Source organism: Arvicanthis niloticus, chromosome 4 (assembly GCF_011762505.2).
Source record: "Arvicanthis niloticus isolate mArvNil1 chromosome 4, mArvNil1.pat.X, whole genome shotgun sequence".
NCBI lineage: Eukaryota > Metazoa > Chordata > Mammalia > Rodentia > Muridae > Arvicanthis > Arvicanthis niloticus.
Genome location: NC_047661.1, coordinates 76,270,861 through 76,290,749, shown reverse-complemented (window position 1 = coordinate 76,290,749; position 19,889 = coordinate 76,270,861). Strand labels below are relative to the sequence as shown.

At 44.0% G+C, this 19,889-nt stretch overlaps 1 protein-coding gene across 4 annotated transcripts; it reads left to right on the top strand.

Moving 5' to 3' along the window:
- The first annotated feature begins 424 nt into the window (after nucleotides 1-424).
- On the top strand, nucleotides 425-18,139 carry Cd160 (CD160 molecule). Of its 4 annotated transcripts, none has more exons than XM_076932976.1 (7): nucleotides 426-552; nucleotides 3,921-4,064; nucleotides 6,452-6,626; nucleotides 8,169-8,307; nucleotides 13,641-13,967; nucleotides 16,291-16,422; nucleotides 17,708-18,139. In XM_076932976.1, exons 4-7 carry the CDS (start codon nucleotides 8,241-8,243, stop codon nucleotides 17,728-17,730), a joined length of 549 nt encoding a protein of 182 aa, XP_076789091.1. In that variant the 5' UTR covers nucleotides 426-552; nucleotides 3,921-4,064; nucleotides 6,452-6,626; nucleotides 8,169-8,240; the 3' UTR covers nucleotides 17,731-18,139. The 4 variants fall into 4 exon arrangements, with proteins under 4 accessions (XP_076789092.1, XP_076789091.1, XP_076789090.1 ...); XM_076932975.1 differs by having other exon boundaries at nucleotides 6,446-6,626; XM_076932977.1 differs by lacking the exons at nucleotides 3,921-4,064; nucleotides 6,452-6,626 and having other exon boundaries at nucleotides 425-552.
- The last annotated feature ends 1,750 nt before the right edge of the window (nucleotides 18,140-19,889 follow it).

Here is a 19,889-nt window from a genome sequence, read left to right as displayed (position 1 = left end):
ACCATAGTGTCAGACTGACATCTTGAGACTAAACGGTAAAAGCCTTTTGGCATGAATTAACTTAATAAAATCCTACTTCAAATCAAAAGGTATTCACAGGAAAAGATGCAGCACCTTGATCCCCGAGAGCATGTCTTCTGGTCATTCTGTTACCAATGCTTCCTTCTCACACCTTCAGTAAAGACATCTATTTTAAGGAGTTGTTTTTCTCAGCCTTCTCTGAACCTTACTGCAGAGAGAGAGAGAATGAGAGAGAGAGAGAGAGAGAGAGAGAGAGAGAGAGAGAGAGAGAGAGAGAGAAAAGAGTCAGGGGTGGGAGGGAGCGACGGGAGAGAGTAATAACTACAGAGGTGGGGAAAAGAAAGACAGGAAGACCCCCTCGCTGCTAAAACCCATTCTGTGGTTTTTCAGAGATGAACCATGAAAGATCGAGCTATGACGGAAGTGGGGAGATGAAGGTTCTTTAACAAGAGCAAGAGACACAGTGTGGGAACCAGGAACACAGTCATCGTGAGCCCCAGCTTGAGAGCAAGGAAGAACTTCTGTCCCGAGGTAAAGAGGCCTGCTGGGAACCTGGGCTCTGGGAGGAGAGGTGGAACACTTGGCAGAACTGCTCACACGGGGGCAAGCTTTCAGTTGGGCCAGTGAGAAGCTTGCTTCTCAAAGGCAAAAATAACTGCTCTCTGTCCCCTCCCCAGAAGCTGGTGGCATACACCTTTAATCCCAGCACTCAGAAGACAGAGGCAGATAGATCTTGAGTTTGAGGCCAGCCTGGTCTAGAGAGTGAGTTCCAGGACAGCCAGGACTACACAGAGAAAGCCTGTCTCAACAAAAACAAAGACAGACAGACAGACAGACAGACAGACAGACAAGAGATAGAGTGAGAGAGATAGATAGATACAGACAGAGAGAGACTGCTTATGCCAGATGGTTGGTATGCTCATCCTTCTCATGGGCTTCAAGTCCTTGAGTCCTTGGCTGGTTCAGACACGCCTAAAATGGGAAAGAGCCACACGGCATTCAAAAGAGGGAAGTCTTAACGTTTCAGTGAGCACTTTAGCGTTAAGCCTGGCCAGCTTGGCTCACACGTGCTGTGCTGAATCCCACGGGCTGCTCTCTTTGGTTCTATGTTCATGAAAAGACAATAGACGAAAGACACGCCTTTTTATAAATACAAAGGAGATAAAGATCACTGCAAGAAAGCTGCCAAAGGTGGCCAAGCCTGTGCTAAAGCCCCCTGGCCTGGCCTGGATCGTGAGCTGCCTCTGAGGCTTCTCTGAGAGATGTTCATGCCCCAGGTGTCATGCACTGGAGAAGACACAAGCAATGGCAGCCTCTAGCCATGGCGTGATTTAGGCAGAGAAAGCCTGTAAATTTATAAGAAATGGACCCTTTTCCCTAAGTTCAGTTCCAGCTACTTTTTTCAGTGGGAAGAACCTTCTGCCTGTGAATTAGAGGTGGTTGTTAACCAAGGGGGTGTGTTGTGAATCTGGGGATAAAATGCATCTTCACCAGTCAGTCTCTGCTAGGGAATTACCATTTGCTTCCACAGTAGAATCTGCCACTGGTAGAAAGCATGGGTCTCTTCAAATCTGCTGGCAGCTGTTACAGCTGTCTCCACTTCATTAAACTAGTCCCAGGCTGGAGTGACAGCTCAGGGGCTGTCCCTGTAGAGGACCTGGTTCACCTATGTGGAAGCTCAAAACCTCTATAACTCCAGTTCCAGGGGATCTGATGCCCTTTTCTGGCCTCCACAGGCACCAGGCACACAAGTGATCACAGACATGCATGCAGGCAAAACAGTTCTACCCATAAAATAAAATATTTGAAATCTAAAAAGCAGAATTACGATAGTTATCAGATAGACACTAGATCTGAAGGACATATATTCTTCTGTTATCTACTCTATAACTCTAACAACTGTCTATAGAATTTGTTTCCTTGCTTATCCTATACATTTTGTTTTAGTAATTTTAGGCTCATTTTTTATTTTATGTTATGAATGTTTTGATTATTCACATGCACCACATGTGAGCCTGGTGCTCACACTGCCCAAAGGACAGAGGTGGGTGTCCTCAAACTGGGGTCACAGACCCTGGTAAGAAGCCATAAGCAGTGGTGCTCAACATTATCTTCTGAAGAGACAGCGCCCCCTAGTGGGTAGAACTCCGGACAGCTGTGCCCATCTGCTACAAACCAGGTGCTCCTGGCATCAAGGTGATTTCTGCCAAGATAGTTCTTACCCCAGTAGTCCCCACCTTCCCCCAGCCCAGCTGAGGAGCCCAAACAGACGTATACATCCTAATCCAGCTAGTCCCTGTCACCACAAAGCCACTCATGCAGAGTGACTGACCCTCCCGCAGCAGGCCAGACTGCCTGATCCGTTCTGGAGTTGGAAGTGGTCCCTACTCCCCTCCTCCCATCCCACTGCACCAGTCCCTGAGGACACAGTCCTGGAGAAGAGGACCTTCTAACTTCTCAGAGCCAGTGAGTGCACAGCAGGGTTGGTAGCCAAATCCCCTACCTTCTCTGCCTTCCTTCTTCCACCGCATCCTTTAAGTACCAGTACTTAAAGCCAGCGAAACTGCCAAGGCCTACCTCCACTGCCATCTTGCAAACTTCCCAGAGCCCCAGGCCAGGATTTCTCCCTTTCTAACCCTTGTAAACTTCATCCTCAACTCTGTTCTTGTCAAAGCCCTTCATGCTTCGCTGTTTGAGAGTAGAGAGGTAGCTCTGAGAGGAGAACCAAAGGGTTCCTCCAAAGGGCTAGTGTCTTCTATTCCTGGGTTTCTATCCTGGCACAAACATGACCAAGAAGCAAGTTGGGGAGGAAAGGGTTTATTCAGCTTACATTTCCATCTTGCTGTTCATCACCAAAGGAAGTCAGGACAGAACTCAAGCAGGTCAGGAAGCAGGAGCTGATGCAGAGGCCATGGAGGGATGCTACTTACTGGCTTGCTTCCCCTGGCTTGCTCAGCTTGTTTTCTTATAGAACCCAAGACTACCAGCCCAGGGATGGCACCACCCACAATGGACTGGGCCCTTCCCCCTTGATTGAGAAAATGCCTTGCAGGTGGATCTCATGGAGACATTTCCTCAACTGAAGCTCCTTTCTTTGTGATAACTCCAGTTTGAGTCAAGTTGACACACAAAGTACAGTGAGGATCCCAGCTTCCCTACCCAGTCTCTGCAACTTTAAGCGAGTCACACTGCTTCTCCGAGAGGTCTGCACGGAACACGTGATTAATGATGCTCAGAGTTTTGTAAGAACTAAATACAAGCGTGGCTGTGGCTATGAACTGCAGCCAGTTGTGCAGCCATAATGATGACGACTAGCATTTATCAAGCAGTTGTGCCACACTGTCTAAGCTGCCAAATTAACCCCCTTGTGAAGATAACACTATTATCATCATTTTATCCATCAATAAACTCATTTTTGGAAAGATTAAGAAACATTTCCAACATTGGACAACTAGTGACTGTCAAGGCAGGTTTCAAGTCCAACCTGACTCTAGAGCGGTGGCTCTCAACCTTCCTGATGCCGTGACCCTTTAATACAGCTCCTCATGTTACTGTGAGCCCCAACCATAAAAGTATTTCATTGCTACTTCATAACTAATTTTGCTATGGATGTGAATCATAATGTAAATATCTGATATGCAGGATATCTGATATGCTATGCGACACCTTGGGTCTTGGCCCTCATGTTGAGAACTGCTGCTCAAAGAGGCATTCAGCCACACAGACTCTTGTTTTAATGACCTGCCTGTCCCCTTGTACCTGGCGTGTGCTAGACCATAAGTGCTAGCCAGCTGTTTTCACTCTTCAAGGGCTTAACCTAGGATCAACCACAGAAATCTAAGAAATGTGATGATGCCCCAGAACCTAGTTTTAAGATGTACCTTGGTTGTTTTTGACAGCTGATTGTATGGAAACAGAATTTGGTCTTCTGATACCAAGTGTCTGATAGTTGCCCTGTTGGCTAATACACTATCAAGTTTTACATTTTTGAGTTTGCTTCGAATACATGTGCGGCAATGATTTGACTTCTGCAGAGCCATCAGGTTGGTCATTCTTCAAATCTTCTACTCTTTCTTATCGCTTAACAGTCGAGACAGCCATGTTAAAATATAGGTATCACTGTAATTCCCATTTTTTTGAGCAGTTTCTCCAAATTTTACTTTGTATAGTTAGAGGTTATTACATAGTTTCAGATTGTCTTTTTTTCAATTAATTTATTTTTAGGTATTCCGGTGTTTTCCCTGCATGTGTGTCTGTGCGCCCCATGCCCGCAGTGCCTGCAGAGGCCAGCAAAGAGTGTCAGGGACTTGTGTATTTCTTTACAAAACTATATCTTTTGGGGCTAGAGAGATGGCTCAGAGGTTAAGAGCACTGGCTGTTCTTCCAGAAGTCCTGGATTCAATTCCTAGCACCCCCATGGTGGCACACAGCAATCTATAACTGTAATACTATGAGATCTAATGCCCACTTCTGGTGTGCATACTTAAATGCAAACACCCATATTTATAATAAATTAATTTTTTTAAAACTATACCTTTTGCCTTATATTAATCCTGGAACTCACTCTGTAGACCAGGCTGGCCTCAGACTCATAGAGATCTGGCTATCTCAGCCACTTAAGTGTTGGGATTAAAGGTATCCCTCTGGATTGTAAACAAACAAATTCTTTAAGTTGATTTTGGTACTGATATTTTATCAGAGCAACAGAAAAGTATCTGATACACAACATGGAGATATATTCTTGGGTCTGAAGAATCAATGCCACAAAAATTTCAATTGTCCCTAAGTTAAAATATAAATTGAACATAATCTAATTTTAAAAATAGCAATAGGGGGATGTCCTCTTACAGCTTCTATGGGTACCACATGAGTATACATGAGGCAAAACACCCAAACACACAAAATCAAAATGAAAAAAGAGTAATCCAACTTTCTTGGGTTGAAGAGGCAGAGAAGGAAAGGGAAGAGCTGTGTATGATCAAAATACTATATTTATGTATGGAAATACAATGAGAGCCATTTCTTTACATGTGGCAAAAGAGAGAGAGAGAGAGAGAGAGAGAGAGAGAGAGAGAGAGAGAGAGAGAGAAGCTATGTTTAAGGGCGGAGAGATGGTTCAGTGACTAAGAACACTGTTCTAGCAGAGGATCAACGTTCAGCTTGAAGGACCTACATGGCAGCTCACAACCACCTGCCACTCAAGTTCCAGGGATCAGACACCCTCTTCTGGACTCCTTAGGCAGCTAAACACACAAAATGCCCAAAGCACACACACACACACACACACACACACACACACACACACACACACATACCTACACATAAAACTATTAAAAATAAATCTTAAAATACATAATTTGTAAACATCAGAAACATGATTTATAATAATTTCTGGCTTTCTCCTTCCCATGTTGAAGCTTAGGTCTGTAATGCACACCAACAGCATCTATTAAATACTTATTCCCCAGTTTGTGTGATTCTACAGGAGGTTTCAAAACCTTGAGATATGGAGGAGACTGGGCTCACTAGGGGTGAGCCTACCAGACTCTTCTGGCATAGTTCTGTGTCACACTTGCTGTCATGTGAATAAACCTCAGCCACAAGGTCCCTCTACCACAGAGACACCCTCCCAAGCCTTCCCTGCTAGAATAGGCTGAATCCCTCTGAAGCCATAAGCAGAGACGACCTTTCCTCCCTGAAGTTGCTCCAGTAAGCTACTGTGTCACACCAATGAAAAAGTGACCACAAAGCTTGTGAGTTCACCTATTCCAAGAAGTTATGGACTAGAAGTACTTAAATATACATTTATATATATATATAAATTTAAATATATGTAAGTCATATATAAACATACAGAAGATTCTTAAAATCATAGAGTGTATGTGTACAAACTCAGATGGCATAGATAGGCTCTGCATACCTTCCATATGGTACAACCTTTTGCTCTTGGGCTACACAGTTGCACAGCATACTACACTAAATACTATAGGCAACTGTAACACAGTACGTATCTATGTATCTAGACATAATGTACAGTAAAAAGGTGTGGTTTTATATGTATAACTGTGCCCTTTTTGACATGTTAACATATGATAGACACAATGTACGCCCTTATTTATAAAACTAACACAGTTCAGTTTTTAAATAAATAACAGAGGTTGGTTTGGCTCATGATTCTTGAGATGAAAAACATCCAAGCGTATGTCATTAGCATTTGCTACGGATCCTCTTGCTACATCATAGCACAGTGGAAAGTCTCCATTTTCATAATCATTTATACTGTGTATCACTTATGGTGATGGTACCTTGAGAGATACATCACTAGATGATTTCATGGCTGCACAATCATAGAGTATATGCATAGAAATCAAGATGGTATAGCCTTTGCTTACCTTGGCCACATGGTACAACCTTTTGCTCTGAGGCACAGCATGTTACTATGCAGAATACTGTCGGCAACAGTAACATAACGGCAAGCAGTTATGAATGTAGACACAGACAGTGTACAGTGAAACTACAGTCCAACAGTGTGAAACGGAACACCTGGATAAAGCACTTCCCGGTGACTGGAGCCTGCAGGACTGGGAATCTCTTTGGATGACTGGGTGAGTGGGGATTGGGGAGAGGCTGGGGGATGGCTGAGCTCTGCTGAACCCCGCACAGCAGTACACTGTGCCCCAAATCCTGGCTGGATCCTCAGCACCTCAAAAAAAACCTTACTTCAATCTTAAAGTAATCTTCACTCACTATAACATTTTTACTTTACAGCCTTCTTAATTTTAAAATTTAGCCTAAAACATAAACATGCCAGTCTGGAGGACCCATGACTGGAATCACAGCTGAGGCAGCTGAGGCAAAAGGCAAAAAGGGTTTCTGAGTCAGAGTTTTTCTGTGTGGCCTTGGGTGTCTCAGAACTTACTCTGTAGACCAGGCTAGCCTCTACCTCCCGAGTGCTGGGATTAAGTATGTGCTACCACTGACGATCTACACATTCTTATTCTATAAGCTTGTCCTCTTTTTCAAAGCTTGCTAGGGTCTGCAAAGCCTTTGGACCCCTTCCTTGTGGGTTTTCTTGGAGTTCTGTTCTTTTCTTCTCCTCTGCCCTATTTTTCTCTCTCCTTCCCCCCCCCCCATTCTCCTTTTCTCTGTTCTTTTTCCTCTTGTCCCTCCAGTCACTCATTTCTGTCCCCATTTCATTAAAATCTCTTGGTACCATTGATGTACAGGCAGCCTCTCATTGGCCAAAATGTTGGCACAAGGCACATGACTGAATAACATTCTCTTGTATGAATGAATCAGATTTATCAAATCAGTTTCTTGTTGTTTTTTTCATTTGAGTGCTTTTTAAAATGTAGACATAATTTTGCTTAACCAAGATTAGAATATAAAAATATAAATAATAATAGTAATAAAAACATTAGGAGAAGATAAGCTCAACCTGAGGGAAACCTTATGAAAACGATATTGGAAACCAAACAACTTTTTTTAATTAAAACTTTATTGTAAAGAAATTACAAATAAGAAAAAAAAAACCACACACACACACTAAAATTAGCCCAACCCAAAGTCTTTGCATCTTAGTAAACTTCTATACAGCCAGGACAGCTATTCTGAAGCTGGGGACTTCATGTCGGGTTTTACACTTTCACTATCCAGTATGGTTTTTAGTTCTTAGCAATCACCGAAATATCTATGATAGAATTGAAACTACAACAAAATTAGCTTCATATCTTCTTTCATAATACAAGTGCCCTTTACCTGAATTCAGTCCTTCCCCACCCCCTAATATTTACCCTCTCTTGTTCTCCTTTCTATATATTATACTTTACCACATGTATTTACATATGTGTATTCATATGTATATATGTATATACACATATGCAATACACACATATGTATGTCAGGAGCTATTTGCCACATGAGCCCAGGGGAAAAAAATAGGCAAAGTCTCTCAGCCCAAACCCCTGATTCTTCTCTCTACTTCTTCTTTGCTTGATCTTTTTTCTATCACTCCCAAACCAGCTATACCCTTAAGTTCTCTTCATCTCCATTGCACTTTGAGCAACCCTGACAAGTACCTAAGATAGAGAGCTGGTCTTAGAGGCCTTGAAGTCTTCATCTACTGAGTCTCTCCCCATGCTTTTCAGGAGTGCCCAGCCAAAGACCATCAAAGTCAACATTTACGTGAAATTCCTGGGGCTGACGACAAGTGAATCCTGATGGCCCCTGGCCAAAGTTGCTGTGCCCTGGCTATCCTGCTGGCAATTGTGAACTTCCAACATGGTGGTGAGAATAGGTCCCAGGGGAGAGGCAGCCACTGAGAGACCCTGGGCTCAGGAGAAGGATGTTCTCCATGCATGATTCCATTTATCTGTGAAGATGCCTGATTCTTCCAGACATGTGAAGGAACCCCTAAGCTCTCTAAATTATAGTGACTGGATAATTTGATACTAATTTTTTTAATTTTGTGGTTATAGATATAGATTTGTAAGTGTTACAGTTCTAAGGGGGAAGCTACCCTGGCAGTCAGAAGCCAAGGAATACCACAAAGTCATAGCACACAACACGCCTTACACAAGAGCCTCACTGGAGAGACACAAGAGAGCAACTACCTCTGCTGGAGAGAGAAGCAGCAAAGATCTAAGCAAGAGACAGGCTTTATGAAGGGTTTCTTGGGAGAGGGGGAGCTTTCCAGGGTGCCCTGAGATTGGTGGGATTCTGTGGCCTGATCTTGGGGCAAACTCAGAGATTGGTGGTATTTTGTAGCTTGATTTTTGGACTTTTTTTTTTCTGTAGGGCAGGGCCTGGTCAGTCACCTGTCTTGAAGGGCTGGATATGGCAATTGCAGCCAGTAGAGAAGTCTGGGGGGCAGGACCTAGCTGCTGGAGCCTTGAGGGTCTTACAGCTCTAGATTTAAATAAGTTCAGTGTATCAGGGAAGCCCCACTTCCCTGCCTACCTTACCCTGATACTCTACAGTGCCAGGGAAGCTACAGCCTGTGAGAGAAGAGAGTTATACCCACCTGTGCCTTCAGGTCATGGGGCCTATAAACTTTATAAGAGAGGGGAGAAAGAGAGAGAGAGAGAGAGGGAGGGAGGGAAGGAGGGAGAGAGAGAGAGAGAGAGAGAGAGAGAGAGAGAGAGAGAGAGAGAGAGGAAGAAAGACCAGCTTCCTGAGAAACCTTTAAGAATATGTAGTCATAAGCTTTGATGTGTATCTGTCATGGTGTAAGGAGGATGAGAGCTTGGAGTCATCCCACTGTGCTCATCCCACTGTGCTCATCCCACTGTGGTCATGCATCCCACTGTGCTCATCCCACTGTGGTCAACCCACTGTGGTCATGCATCCCAATGTGCTCATCCCACTGTGGTCAACCCACTGTGGTCATGCATCCCACTGTGCTCATCCCACTGTGGTCATGCATCCCACTGTGGTCAACCCACTGTGGTCATGCATCCCACTGTGCTCATCCCACTGTGGTCATGCATCCCACTGTGGTCAACCCACTGTGGTCATGCATCCCACTGTGCTCATCCCACTGTGCTCATCCCACTGTGCTCATCCCACTGTGCTCATCCCACTGTGCTCATATAGGCAGTGCCTCTCACAAATCAACCTGTTTTTGAACTTGGTGTAGGAGTATTCAAGCTTTCACAGACAGAGACTGGGGCAACCCCATATCTGACTCCTTCTGATACAACCTGTGACAACTCTGACCACATGAACAGGGAATAAAAACATCTGACTCCTGGACATAATAATCAGAATATAAAATTCCTGATAATGTAAGAGCATCTTTTCAAATCTACCTTTGGAAACCTATTGTCTCAGTTATGGTTTTACTGCTGTGAACAGACACCATGACCAAGGCAACTCTTATAAAAAACAACATTTTGTTGGGGATGGCTTATAGATTAAGAGGTTCAGTCCATTATCATAAGAAGCAGACAGCATCCAGGCAGGCATGGTGCAGGCAGAGCTGAGAGTTCTACATCTTCATCTAAAGGCTGCTAGTGGAAGACTGACTTCTAGGCAGCTAGGATGAGGGTCTTAAAGCCCACACCCACAGTGACACGCCCACTTCAACAAGGCCACACTGTAGGACCCTTGTTCTGGAGGGTGTCCCACGAAGATCTCCCGGCTGGGGACAGGGTTCGAGCAGGGAGGGGAGATTGCCTGTCCCTGCCGCTGCCTCTGGCGCCCTGTCGCTGACCGGTCTTTCCCAGGTGTTGCCCCTGTCTCTCCGCACTGAACTGGTCCAGGCTCGGGCTAGGCCAATAAGGAGCCGACTAGCTGACAAGGAGGCAGCCTGGCATCCCAGGCAGGTTCCGGTTGAGCCGGCAGATTCTGAAGTGTTACAGCTCTTTGCTAGGCCAGGAAGTGCCAGCTAGGTATCGGAAAGAGGAGCGCTCCGAAGGGGAACCGGTGGGTTCTGAAGTGTTACAGCTCTTTGGTAAGCCGGGAAGTGCCGGCCAGGTAGCAGGGAAAGGTGGTAGATCTCTTGCCCAGTGTTAACAGTTCTGGAGCCGGCTAGCTGGTGAAGAGGGGAGGGTCCACGACAGAAGCTCTCAGACAACAGGATGGTTCTTGTGTGCGCTTTACTTCTCAATTAAGCTCAATATATACAGTTTGGGGTGGGTGAAGGTTTTAGCAGCAGGTAACCTCATTGGCTTAGTCTGAGGTTTTTGGGGATGCCTCATATGCATGTGAGGAGAGCCTGGGGCACCATTCCTAGAGCCAGGGAGCCAGGAACAGAGCTGAACATCCTACCGTCCCTAAAGGGTTCTTCAGGGTTCAGAAGCTTGTTCAACCAGACACCTGGTTGTCTCTCAGCTCAGTGCCCCACACCACACCTCCTAATAGTGCCATTCGCTGGGCCTAGTGTATACAAACCATCACACCTATTCAACACTTACAAATACTGGAGCACAAAGGCATACAGATATACATTTTTAAAGCAGCTGAGGGGCTAAAGCAATGGCTCAGCAGGTAAGAGTGCTTGCTGCTTTCACAGAAGACCTAGTTCAATTCCCAGCACCCACATGGTAGTTCACAACCATCTATAACTCCAGTTCCAGGGGACCCATTATCCTCTTCTAACCTCCTTAGACACCAGGCATGCACATGCATGCAGGCAAGACACCCAAACACATAAAATGAATAAATGTTTTAAAAGTTTAACACAGCTTAAATAATTTGCTTAGATTGTGTTTAAACAAAAGCAAACCAAAATATGTGCTGGGGAGACAGCTCAGTTGGTAAAGCGCTTGCCAAACATACACAAAAATGCCAGGGATGGTGCCATGTACTGGGGAGGGGGAGCCAGGAGGAGCCTTTGGGCTTGCTGGCCAGCCAATCTATCCAGAGACCCTGCCTCAAAGAAAGTAAAGTGTTCTTGAAGATGCTACTGAGGCTGTCCTCTGACCTACACACACACACACACACACACACACACACACACACACACACACCACTTACACTCATGAATAAAAACAATCATTTCCCTTTGAGGTCTTTGCCCTTTGAAGAGGGGAGACAGCTGGAAGAACAAAGCAATAGTTCATGCTCCATCCATGGCTGGGCTTCTACAGCAGGCAGACAGCAGCTACCATCACTGCACTGTGACAGGAGGCAGCAGGCACAGGGCACGTCAACTCCATTTGGCAGTTCCCACACTGGCCACGATTAATCAGTCTGCCCAGGTGATTCATCTTCTGGTAGCATCCATGTACTAGTTTTTGCTCCGATGCTGAAAACACTACAGTAACATGTAGCAACCATGGAGGGATCTTCTGCATACACAACCCCTGGACTCACGGTATCAGTGAACACCTGGTCCCTTGGTATTCCACCACCACGAAGGTGCACTGAGAGAACCGCTTGGTGGCCGCCATGCGCCTGTTTTCCACTGATGAGAAAGTCTTCCTTTCCCACTCTCAAGCAGCTCATCCAATCTTTTCCTTTTTTTTCAGTTTGCCACTCAACTTTGTTCCCCAGGGGGCTCCCTTGGACTAGATAGAAACCCCTGTTTGCTTCTGTTCCCACCCCAACCTTTATTTTCAGGGACCTGTTTGCCCTTGAGGGATTTCTTCAGGGCTTGCCTGGCCACAGCTACTTTGGTGGAATCATACCATGAGAGTAGAGTTTTTGAGGCTTTATTGCTTCTGATCTTTGGCTTGAAAAGGTGCCCAAGAACCTCTCCTGGCATCTCTGATCCCGTTCCACCTTCATGGAGCTTCAGTTCATGCTCATGCCATTTCTTTTCTCTCCTTACTTCCTGTAGATTCCAAGTAAGGCCTTTCTGTAGTGAGAATTTTGGTTTCTTTGAAATATTATGAGAATATGCTTTCATTTTAATCCCAGGTGTGGAACATGGGTCTGCTTCAGGTTATCCACAGCAGCTGACTATGATTTGCCTCGTGCTCTAGCAAGGGTGTGATTTTTCCATCTGCAGATAGTTTCTGTGACTGTGTGACTTTTGGAATTCTGGGACTTTACAGAGGGTACATAAATGCTAGAGCCCCAAGAGATGGAGTGGGTTGTTGATTGGTTGCTGTTGACTGAAGTTTGTTAAGTAGTATTCATGTGCAAAGAAGAAATAAGAATAAATTAGATATCCTACCCGGGAAGGTCAAACTTGCCCCAAGGATCTCAACACCCCTAATCAGCAGGAAGTAGTCTAATGATAATGTTATGCCTTTCCCTCTATCCTTCTTATCTCCCATCTAGTGTTGGGGGGTGCAAAGGGGTGGAAGAAAGAAGAACCCACAGAGTAGCCAAAGACAGGCTACAGCTTCACAGAAATCTGACTTCATGATGTACAACCAGTTTCTCTCCCTGAAGTAGGAAGACATTCCAGAGCACCTGTTTGCATCCATTCACACAGGAACAAACCTTTGTCTGGCAAACACATTCTCCCCACTGGTAGGGCTTCCCCTTACCCATCTGCCTTACCACCTCCAGGCCCAGGAACATCATGGCTACTGCCTTCACCTCTCTCGAGGGACCATGGCTGAGATCTCAATGAACAAAGTGCAGTTGTTTTTTTTTTTTGTTTTTGTTTTTTTTTTTTTTTTTGCCAGTTTCACTTTGGTTGTACACTGAGAGCAGAGCCGTGATGATTTGACTGAAATGTCCTAGTAAGTCTTGGTTGGGCATTTGAATACTTGCTCCCCAGTAGTGGCTGCTTGGGAAGTACTAAGCCATATGACTCTGTTGGAGATGTGTCACTGGGCAAAGGCTTGAGGTATCAAAATCTTCTCTCCATTCTCACTGTCCTCTGTCTCCTGCTTACAGTTTGAGATGTGAGCTCTCAGCTGTCCCTGCCACCATGCTTCTGCTCTGACATTATGGACTCTAACCCTCCCAGAAAAATTAAACACTTTATTTGTCATGGGCCCCAGCAGCATGGTGTAGAAGCTTTACCTGTATATATCTGGTCCCTTAGCTCTCACTTCCCAGGAGAATTAGAAGCAGGCAGTGTGCTTACTGTCACAGAAGCAATTAGAAGTTGTGTTTCCCATCTGCCAGTGTCATACAGTACTCCAGTGACAAGGACCAGTCAGGTGGGACTTGAGGAACCCTGGCTTCCCACAGGTAACTTCTGCATTCCATTCTAGGATGCATTCATGTCACCAGCTCAGCATCCCTGAAAGGAGGGCAACTGGACTTCACCTGTACTTTGTGGCACAAGAAAGACGAAGCTGAGGGGCTAATACTCTTCTGGTGCAAAGACAGACCTCATAATTGTTCCCCTGAGACCAGCTTACAACAGCTAAGGGTTAAAAGGGATCCTGGGACAGATGGCATCACTGAAAAGTCATCTCAGTTGGTGTTTACCATAGAACAAGCTACACCATCAGACAGTGGGACCTACCAGTGCTGTGTCAGAAGCCAGAAGCCAGAATTCTATATTCATGACCATTTTCTCTCTGTTCTAGTCACAGGTGAGTCCCTAATATCCCTAATGCCATCAGAGGAGCAGTGAACAGGGCAGGCAGTGGGAGTTTCAAGTAGCTATTTGAGGTCCTAGATAGAAGTTCTCTTGAGAATCCTTCCTATTATCTGGTCCTCTGCTGACACCTCAATTAGCAGATACACCTTATCTTACACCTTTCTCTAAAGTATATATACAAAAGAAATTATATCTTTACTACTCCAAATCTTTACAAACTGCCTTTCATTCTCATTGGAAGACTGAGTCATTAGGAGGTGGAGAAATTTATTTAATGATATTCATTGACTGAGCTAATAAAAATACAGGTCTACAACCTAGGCCTTTTGATACTTACTCTGGAGTTCTCCCAGAGATGAAGCTATATTTCTTCAAATAGACAGAGATAGGTTTGAAATAAAATGGGTGATTGCCCAAAAAAGCATTCAGCTCTAAGAAACAGGAATCTACTCAAACTGCTACATTAAAAAAACAAAAATAAAGCAAAAGTGTGAATTGCCTCCATGAATTCAGTTTTCTAGAATCAGAAGTCAGAAAGTTGATAGGACCCTGAACTGTCACTCTGGGCCTTGAGCTCACCAAGATAACAAGGCTTCTGATCACTGACTGTGTCCTTCATAATGGGCATACCTCCCCTGCTCCATTACCACCTCAGAACAGTATCATGTGCTTCATTACCAAACAATACAATGCGTGACAATACAATAAATGTGACAACCCTAGTCAAGCTTTATAAAGGGCCCATCTTAGAGAAAATCTTCAAAAATTCTGTGGGGGAAAAAGTATCTTCTACCTAGAATTCTATACCCAGCCAAACTATCAACCAATATGTGAGAAGAGAGACACTGTCAGATATACAGTGGCTTTAAAAAAAGCATGTCATCTGTATGAGCTCTTCTCAGTGCCACAGATTGAACCCAGGATCTAGAGTGTGCTAAGCCAGTACTTGACCACTAAATCATATGCCAGCCTCATATGAAATTTTTAAAGAAGATATTTCCAAATATGTTCTCCAAGTCTCTTGAATCACAACTGAAGTGTTTCTCTAGACTTTAACAAGTAAGATCCTTGAGATTACCAATCATTTCTCTTTCAACTTTCTACAGGACTTATTGTTCAATAAATGGGCTACCAACTCTAAGTACTGTCCCAATCCATTCTAGATTGCCAGCAGACATATCTAGAAGGTCAGCTTGTGTACGCTGTGCTGGCACTCAAAGAATTAATGGCTTCTCAGTGTCTAAAATGCCTAATCAAGTTAGCCTAGTACAACACTCTAGGCCAGTAGTTCTCAATCTGTGAACTGCATATCAGATATTTACATTATGAATCATAACAGTAGCAAAATTAGTTATAAGTAGGAACAAAATAACTTTATGGTTTGGGTCACCACAGCATGAGAGACTGTATTACAGGGTCATAGCATCAGGAAGAGGAAGGCTGAAAGCCACTGCTCTAGGCAATTCTATTGTATTTATGCAGCTTCTCTGCTCTAGTTAAACTGGAAGAGTAGCTATTTCTCTGCCCCCTCTTCCTTCATTGAATAAACACTTACTGTGCATCCTGAGACAGTGCCAAGTACTACACACCAGAATGAGGTGAACAGTCCTTGCTCCTTAAAACCTAGTGTTCATAAGCACCTCATATGCCCCAAGTGTTTCTACTTGAGCTGACTTTTCCTTAACAAAGAATGTCTATATCCTCTCAAGCTACTTAAGTATTCAGCATGTATGACCATCAACTGTGGAAATAAGGTTCCTTCTGGAAAGTAGCAGAGAGACAACAGGTGGCATTAAAAAACAATGCCCACCATGTACTGGGTGCTCAGTGTGTGCCAGGGATTGTACTTGTATTAATCCCTACAGACTTTCAGGAGGTATTATTGTTGTCCTGGGACAACTCATACACAACGCTCACACAGAGAGGCAACAACAGAAGCCCCAGCTCTACACCAGCACCTGAGATTTTAACTTATGCTAAATGACTTGATCCATTCCAGAAAACTGTTTATAATGAATGAAATCTAGCAAAACCCCAAAGTACCCAAAATGCAGGGTAATCTGTTTTACCTTTCTGTCAAAACTCTAGAGCTCCTGGAGGCCCACTTGCATTTGTCTCTGGTGAATGCTAGATTCTGTGTTAATTTACTACATTTAAAAATAAATATCATAGCTCACAGGTATAAAAAATATTTGTTCAGGAAGTGAAGTAAGCTGCCAGGCCTTCTTGGAGATTACACGGGAAATGCTACAAAAAGAAGATCTGCCTTCTGGAGCCCTCTTTTGATCCATGATTCTGTTTTTAACCTGGAACAGGGAACCACACAGAGATAAGACAGAGACAAAGGTCACACCCTGACTTCAACCATATCAACGGCACTCTCAGTTCAGGCTTCCTGCAAGTAAAGGCTTGGGGGATACTGGTCACCAGCCTGGTGACCCTTCAAGGTATGTCCAGAAGAGATTTCAGCTCTCCAAGCTGAGTCCCTATCTTTATCAGCTTAATTATTTCCTAGGAGGAAAAGTACAGAAAGGAAGCTCTTAGGGAGGAAAAAGTCTTCCCCAAGCATGCAAACCAGTATGTGGGTGACACTGGTTTAAGGAATTAACATCCTCATAATTCTATATCTACAGTGAAAACAGATGGATCGAACTTTCCACTGGGTGAGAGGTCAGACCTTTTAGGAGAGGCCTCTGGAAGACAATAAACACAGCTACCTCCACTCACCCACTAAACAAATTATTCACTAGTATGAATGATACCATAACGTAAGCTCTATAAATGCAAAGATCTTTCTTGTAAACTGTATGATAGATTGGTGAATCTAACCTCAGGCAACAGGACCAGAGACGTTATAAGCAAGTGCATCTCTCTCAGATAGAGAGAGCCTGAACCTGCCACCCACAGCAAGGACATGCTAAAACTGGGCCAGCTTTCACACAGGGGCTCTGGGGATCAAGTGGTCTGGCCCTTTATTCACAGTTCACTAAATACAAGTTTCCCTAGCAGGATAAGTTATATTCTTGTTAATGTTATTTCTTTAGGCACAGTATAAACTCAAAGGGGAAACTAAGTCCAGCCTTGCATCATCACCACTGCCTCTGACTCCAAAGCCATCCTAGAACAACGGAGTCTTTGCTTATGGTTCCGTTTGCTAGTCAAGAACAAAACTTTAAATTTGATTATTTGTTTTCTCCTATACTCAAGAAGCTTTAAACGTACAAAAACAAACAAACAAACAAAACCCAAAGCTGACTCATGCTATTTAAGTTATGAAGCTGTGTGAGAGAAGCCGAGACGTGGTCCCCCCATGCAGCCTAGACTGGCCTCCAAGCACTGGGATTGCAGATGTCAACAGCCATGTCTAGTTTTTCCTTTTCTTCATCTCTCTGAAACTCAGGGTTGGTAGAATTACGGAAGAGGCAGTGTTCAGCAGAAAAAGACACACACATTTTCTTGGACCTTAGCAATATCATGGAGACCAAGTTATAATGCTTCCTTTCATGTGAGGAAAAGGAGAATTTCCTGGATCCCTGTGCCTCCCTCTCCACCTCCCACATAACACATATATTATGTTCATATATTTTCCCCATTCACTTTCCAGTCATGAAATCCTAGCAAACACACATCTCAGGTGGTGTGTGACAGGTGAGACTTCTCACACCAAGTGTTCTATTTCACAGCTAGCCTAAGTTGTGAGGTAATAATACAACTTTTTATTTTTTTCTACAGCTCTACAAACCTTGCAACAATGAGAAAACAAAAACATCAGAGGAAGGTACAGCAAGGTAATCTGACAATGTGCACAGAGACTGGTCCATAGAACGGATGCCAGGTACTCCAAGCACCTGGAGGACCAGGGAGATGGTCAAGCAAGTAAAGGTGCTTGCCTGCACACTTCAGGTCAAACCCGTGTACCCACATGGTGGAGGGACAGAACTGACTTCCACAACCTGTCCTCTGATCTCCACTGGAGTGCCATGCCTCCATCCCAGTCAACAAAAACACCCCAAGAATCTGGTAGAGCAGTTCGTATACTTCTGGATTTCCTCCATTACTGTCAGAGCAAGGTTGACTTCTCCCACCTTAGTGCCAATAAAGAAAATGTTTTGCAAATGTCTCTGATGTATAGTCCTTGAAAACCAGGTATGTTTTATACCCCAGAATAATGTTTCCTCTCCACACAATAAAATAAGCAGTTTTAATTTTATGTGTGTGTATGAGGCATTTGTGAGGGCACTGCACAGATGTGGAAGCCAGAGGAAACTCTTGGGAGTCAGTTCTCTCCTCTACCATGGGGTCTGGAGATCAAACTTAGGCGGCCAGGCTTGTGTGCATTCTTTCCAATGCTGAGCTATCTCACCAGCCCCAGAATAGCAAGTTTTTAAAAGATAAGAACATAGGGGCTGAAGAGATACTCAGAGGAAGTTTGCAATTGTAACACTGGAGTTTGGATCTCAGCACCCATGGAACAAGCCAAGAGTTCCCATAAGCCTCAGCTTCAAGGGGCCAGAGACAGGACTGCTGGGGCTCACTAGCATCCAGTATAGTGGAGAAAAATGTGAGACCATACCTCAGAGGAGTAGGTAGAGGACAATGGAGGACCCCCAATGCCCTCTTCAGGTCTCCACACACATGCGTGTGGGGACACGTGTGTGTGCGCGCACACACACACACACACACACACACACACACACACTAAATAAATCTTTAAAAATGAAAACACCATTCTTTAAAAGAAGTTTATTTAACACTGTAAAGAAAAAATATAAAACAAGCAAATACAGGTAAGAGAGGGGGAAACAGGAGCGGTGATTGGCTTGCAAGGAAAACAAAAATGAAGGCATATTTGGTGTTCAATGCCTTCCTTCTCACCCCCCACCCCCACCCCCACTGCTAGAAGAGGAGGGAAACTGAGTCAGGCCAGAAACATCACAGATGGCAAGTGTCTAGCATCAACACAGGACCTATAGATTCTTTGGTTACTAATTTTGTTTTTGTTTTGTTTCTTTTTTGAAACAGGTTTTCTCTGTAGCCCTGGCTGCTCTGGAACTCGCTCTGTAAACCAGGCTGGCCTCAAACTCACAGTGATCAACCTGCCTCTGTCTCATGAGTGCGAGGACTGAAGGTGTGAGCTACCACTGCCTGGCTGGTCACTGGTTCTAAAAAGATGCTCAAAGCCTTTGTTTGCACACATTTCATGTTCCTAAACTCACACACCTTTTTTGACTTTGGACAGATAACCTCTTGTCCTTCTGAAGACCATCCTATTAAGGATTATAGAAGAAGGAACAGACTATTTCCAACAGCAGGGACTACTCAAATAAAGACAGGAACAGAAAATTTAGTGAACCTAAGTGGCAAGTCATCAAAATAGATACCTCACCTTCATCTCTTTGGCACAGACCTACCATAGGTGGGAACTAAGATTTATGGAGACCAAGACCAAGGATGACATGTTGCAGTAATATCCTTAATAGGATGGTCTTGAACCTCAAACTGAAGACTTTTGATTTTGTGTTCTACAAAAATAAAAAGAATAGGCTTGAAGTATAAAACCTGGATCCAAATTCTGGCACTGTAATGTAATAGCTGCATGTCTTTAGGCAACTGAAACTTACTTTTATTTTATGTGTTGAGCATTTTGCCTGCACATGTGTGCATCACATGAATGCCTGGTACCCACAGAAAACAGCATCAGATCCCCTGGAACTGTAGTTACAGGTGTGTAAAGGAGAAATCACCCACCAGTGTTTTTCTAAGAATCAAACAAGACCCTATATTTGGAACCCAGAGACATCTGAATTTTGACTACAAAGTCTCCAAAACTTTCTCCACTATATTACATTCTCCATAATCTTTTCTAATTATGGTTTTAACTAAATGTTAAGCTAACATGAACAGAGATGTCATT

Bases quoted from the DNA above. Each gene is read 5' to 3' on its own strand.
- Cd160 (XM_076932977.1), top strand. From the start codon at position 8,241: ATGGCCCCTGGCCAAAGTTGCTGTGCCCTGGCTATCCTGCTGGCAATT. The intron at 8,308-13,640 runs GTGAGAATAGGT...ATTCCATTCTAG, and splicing joins TGTGAACTTCCAACATGGTG to GATGCATTCATGTCACCAGC. The intron at 13,968-16,290 runs GTGAGTCCCTAA...AACCTGGAACAG, and splicing joins TCTCTCTGTTCTAGTCACAG to GGAACCACACAGAGATAAGA.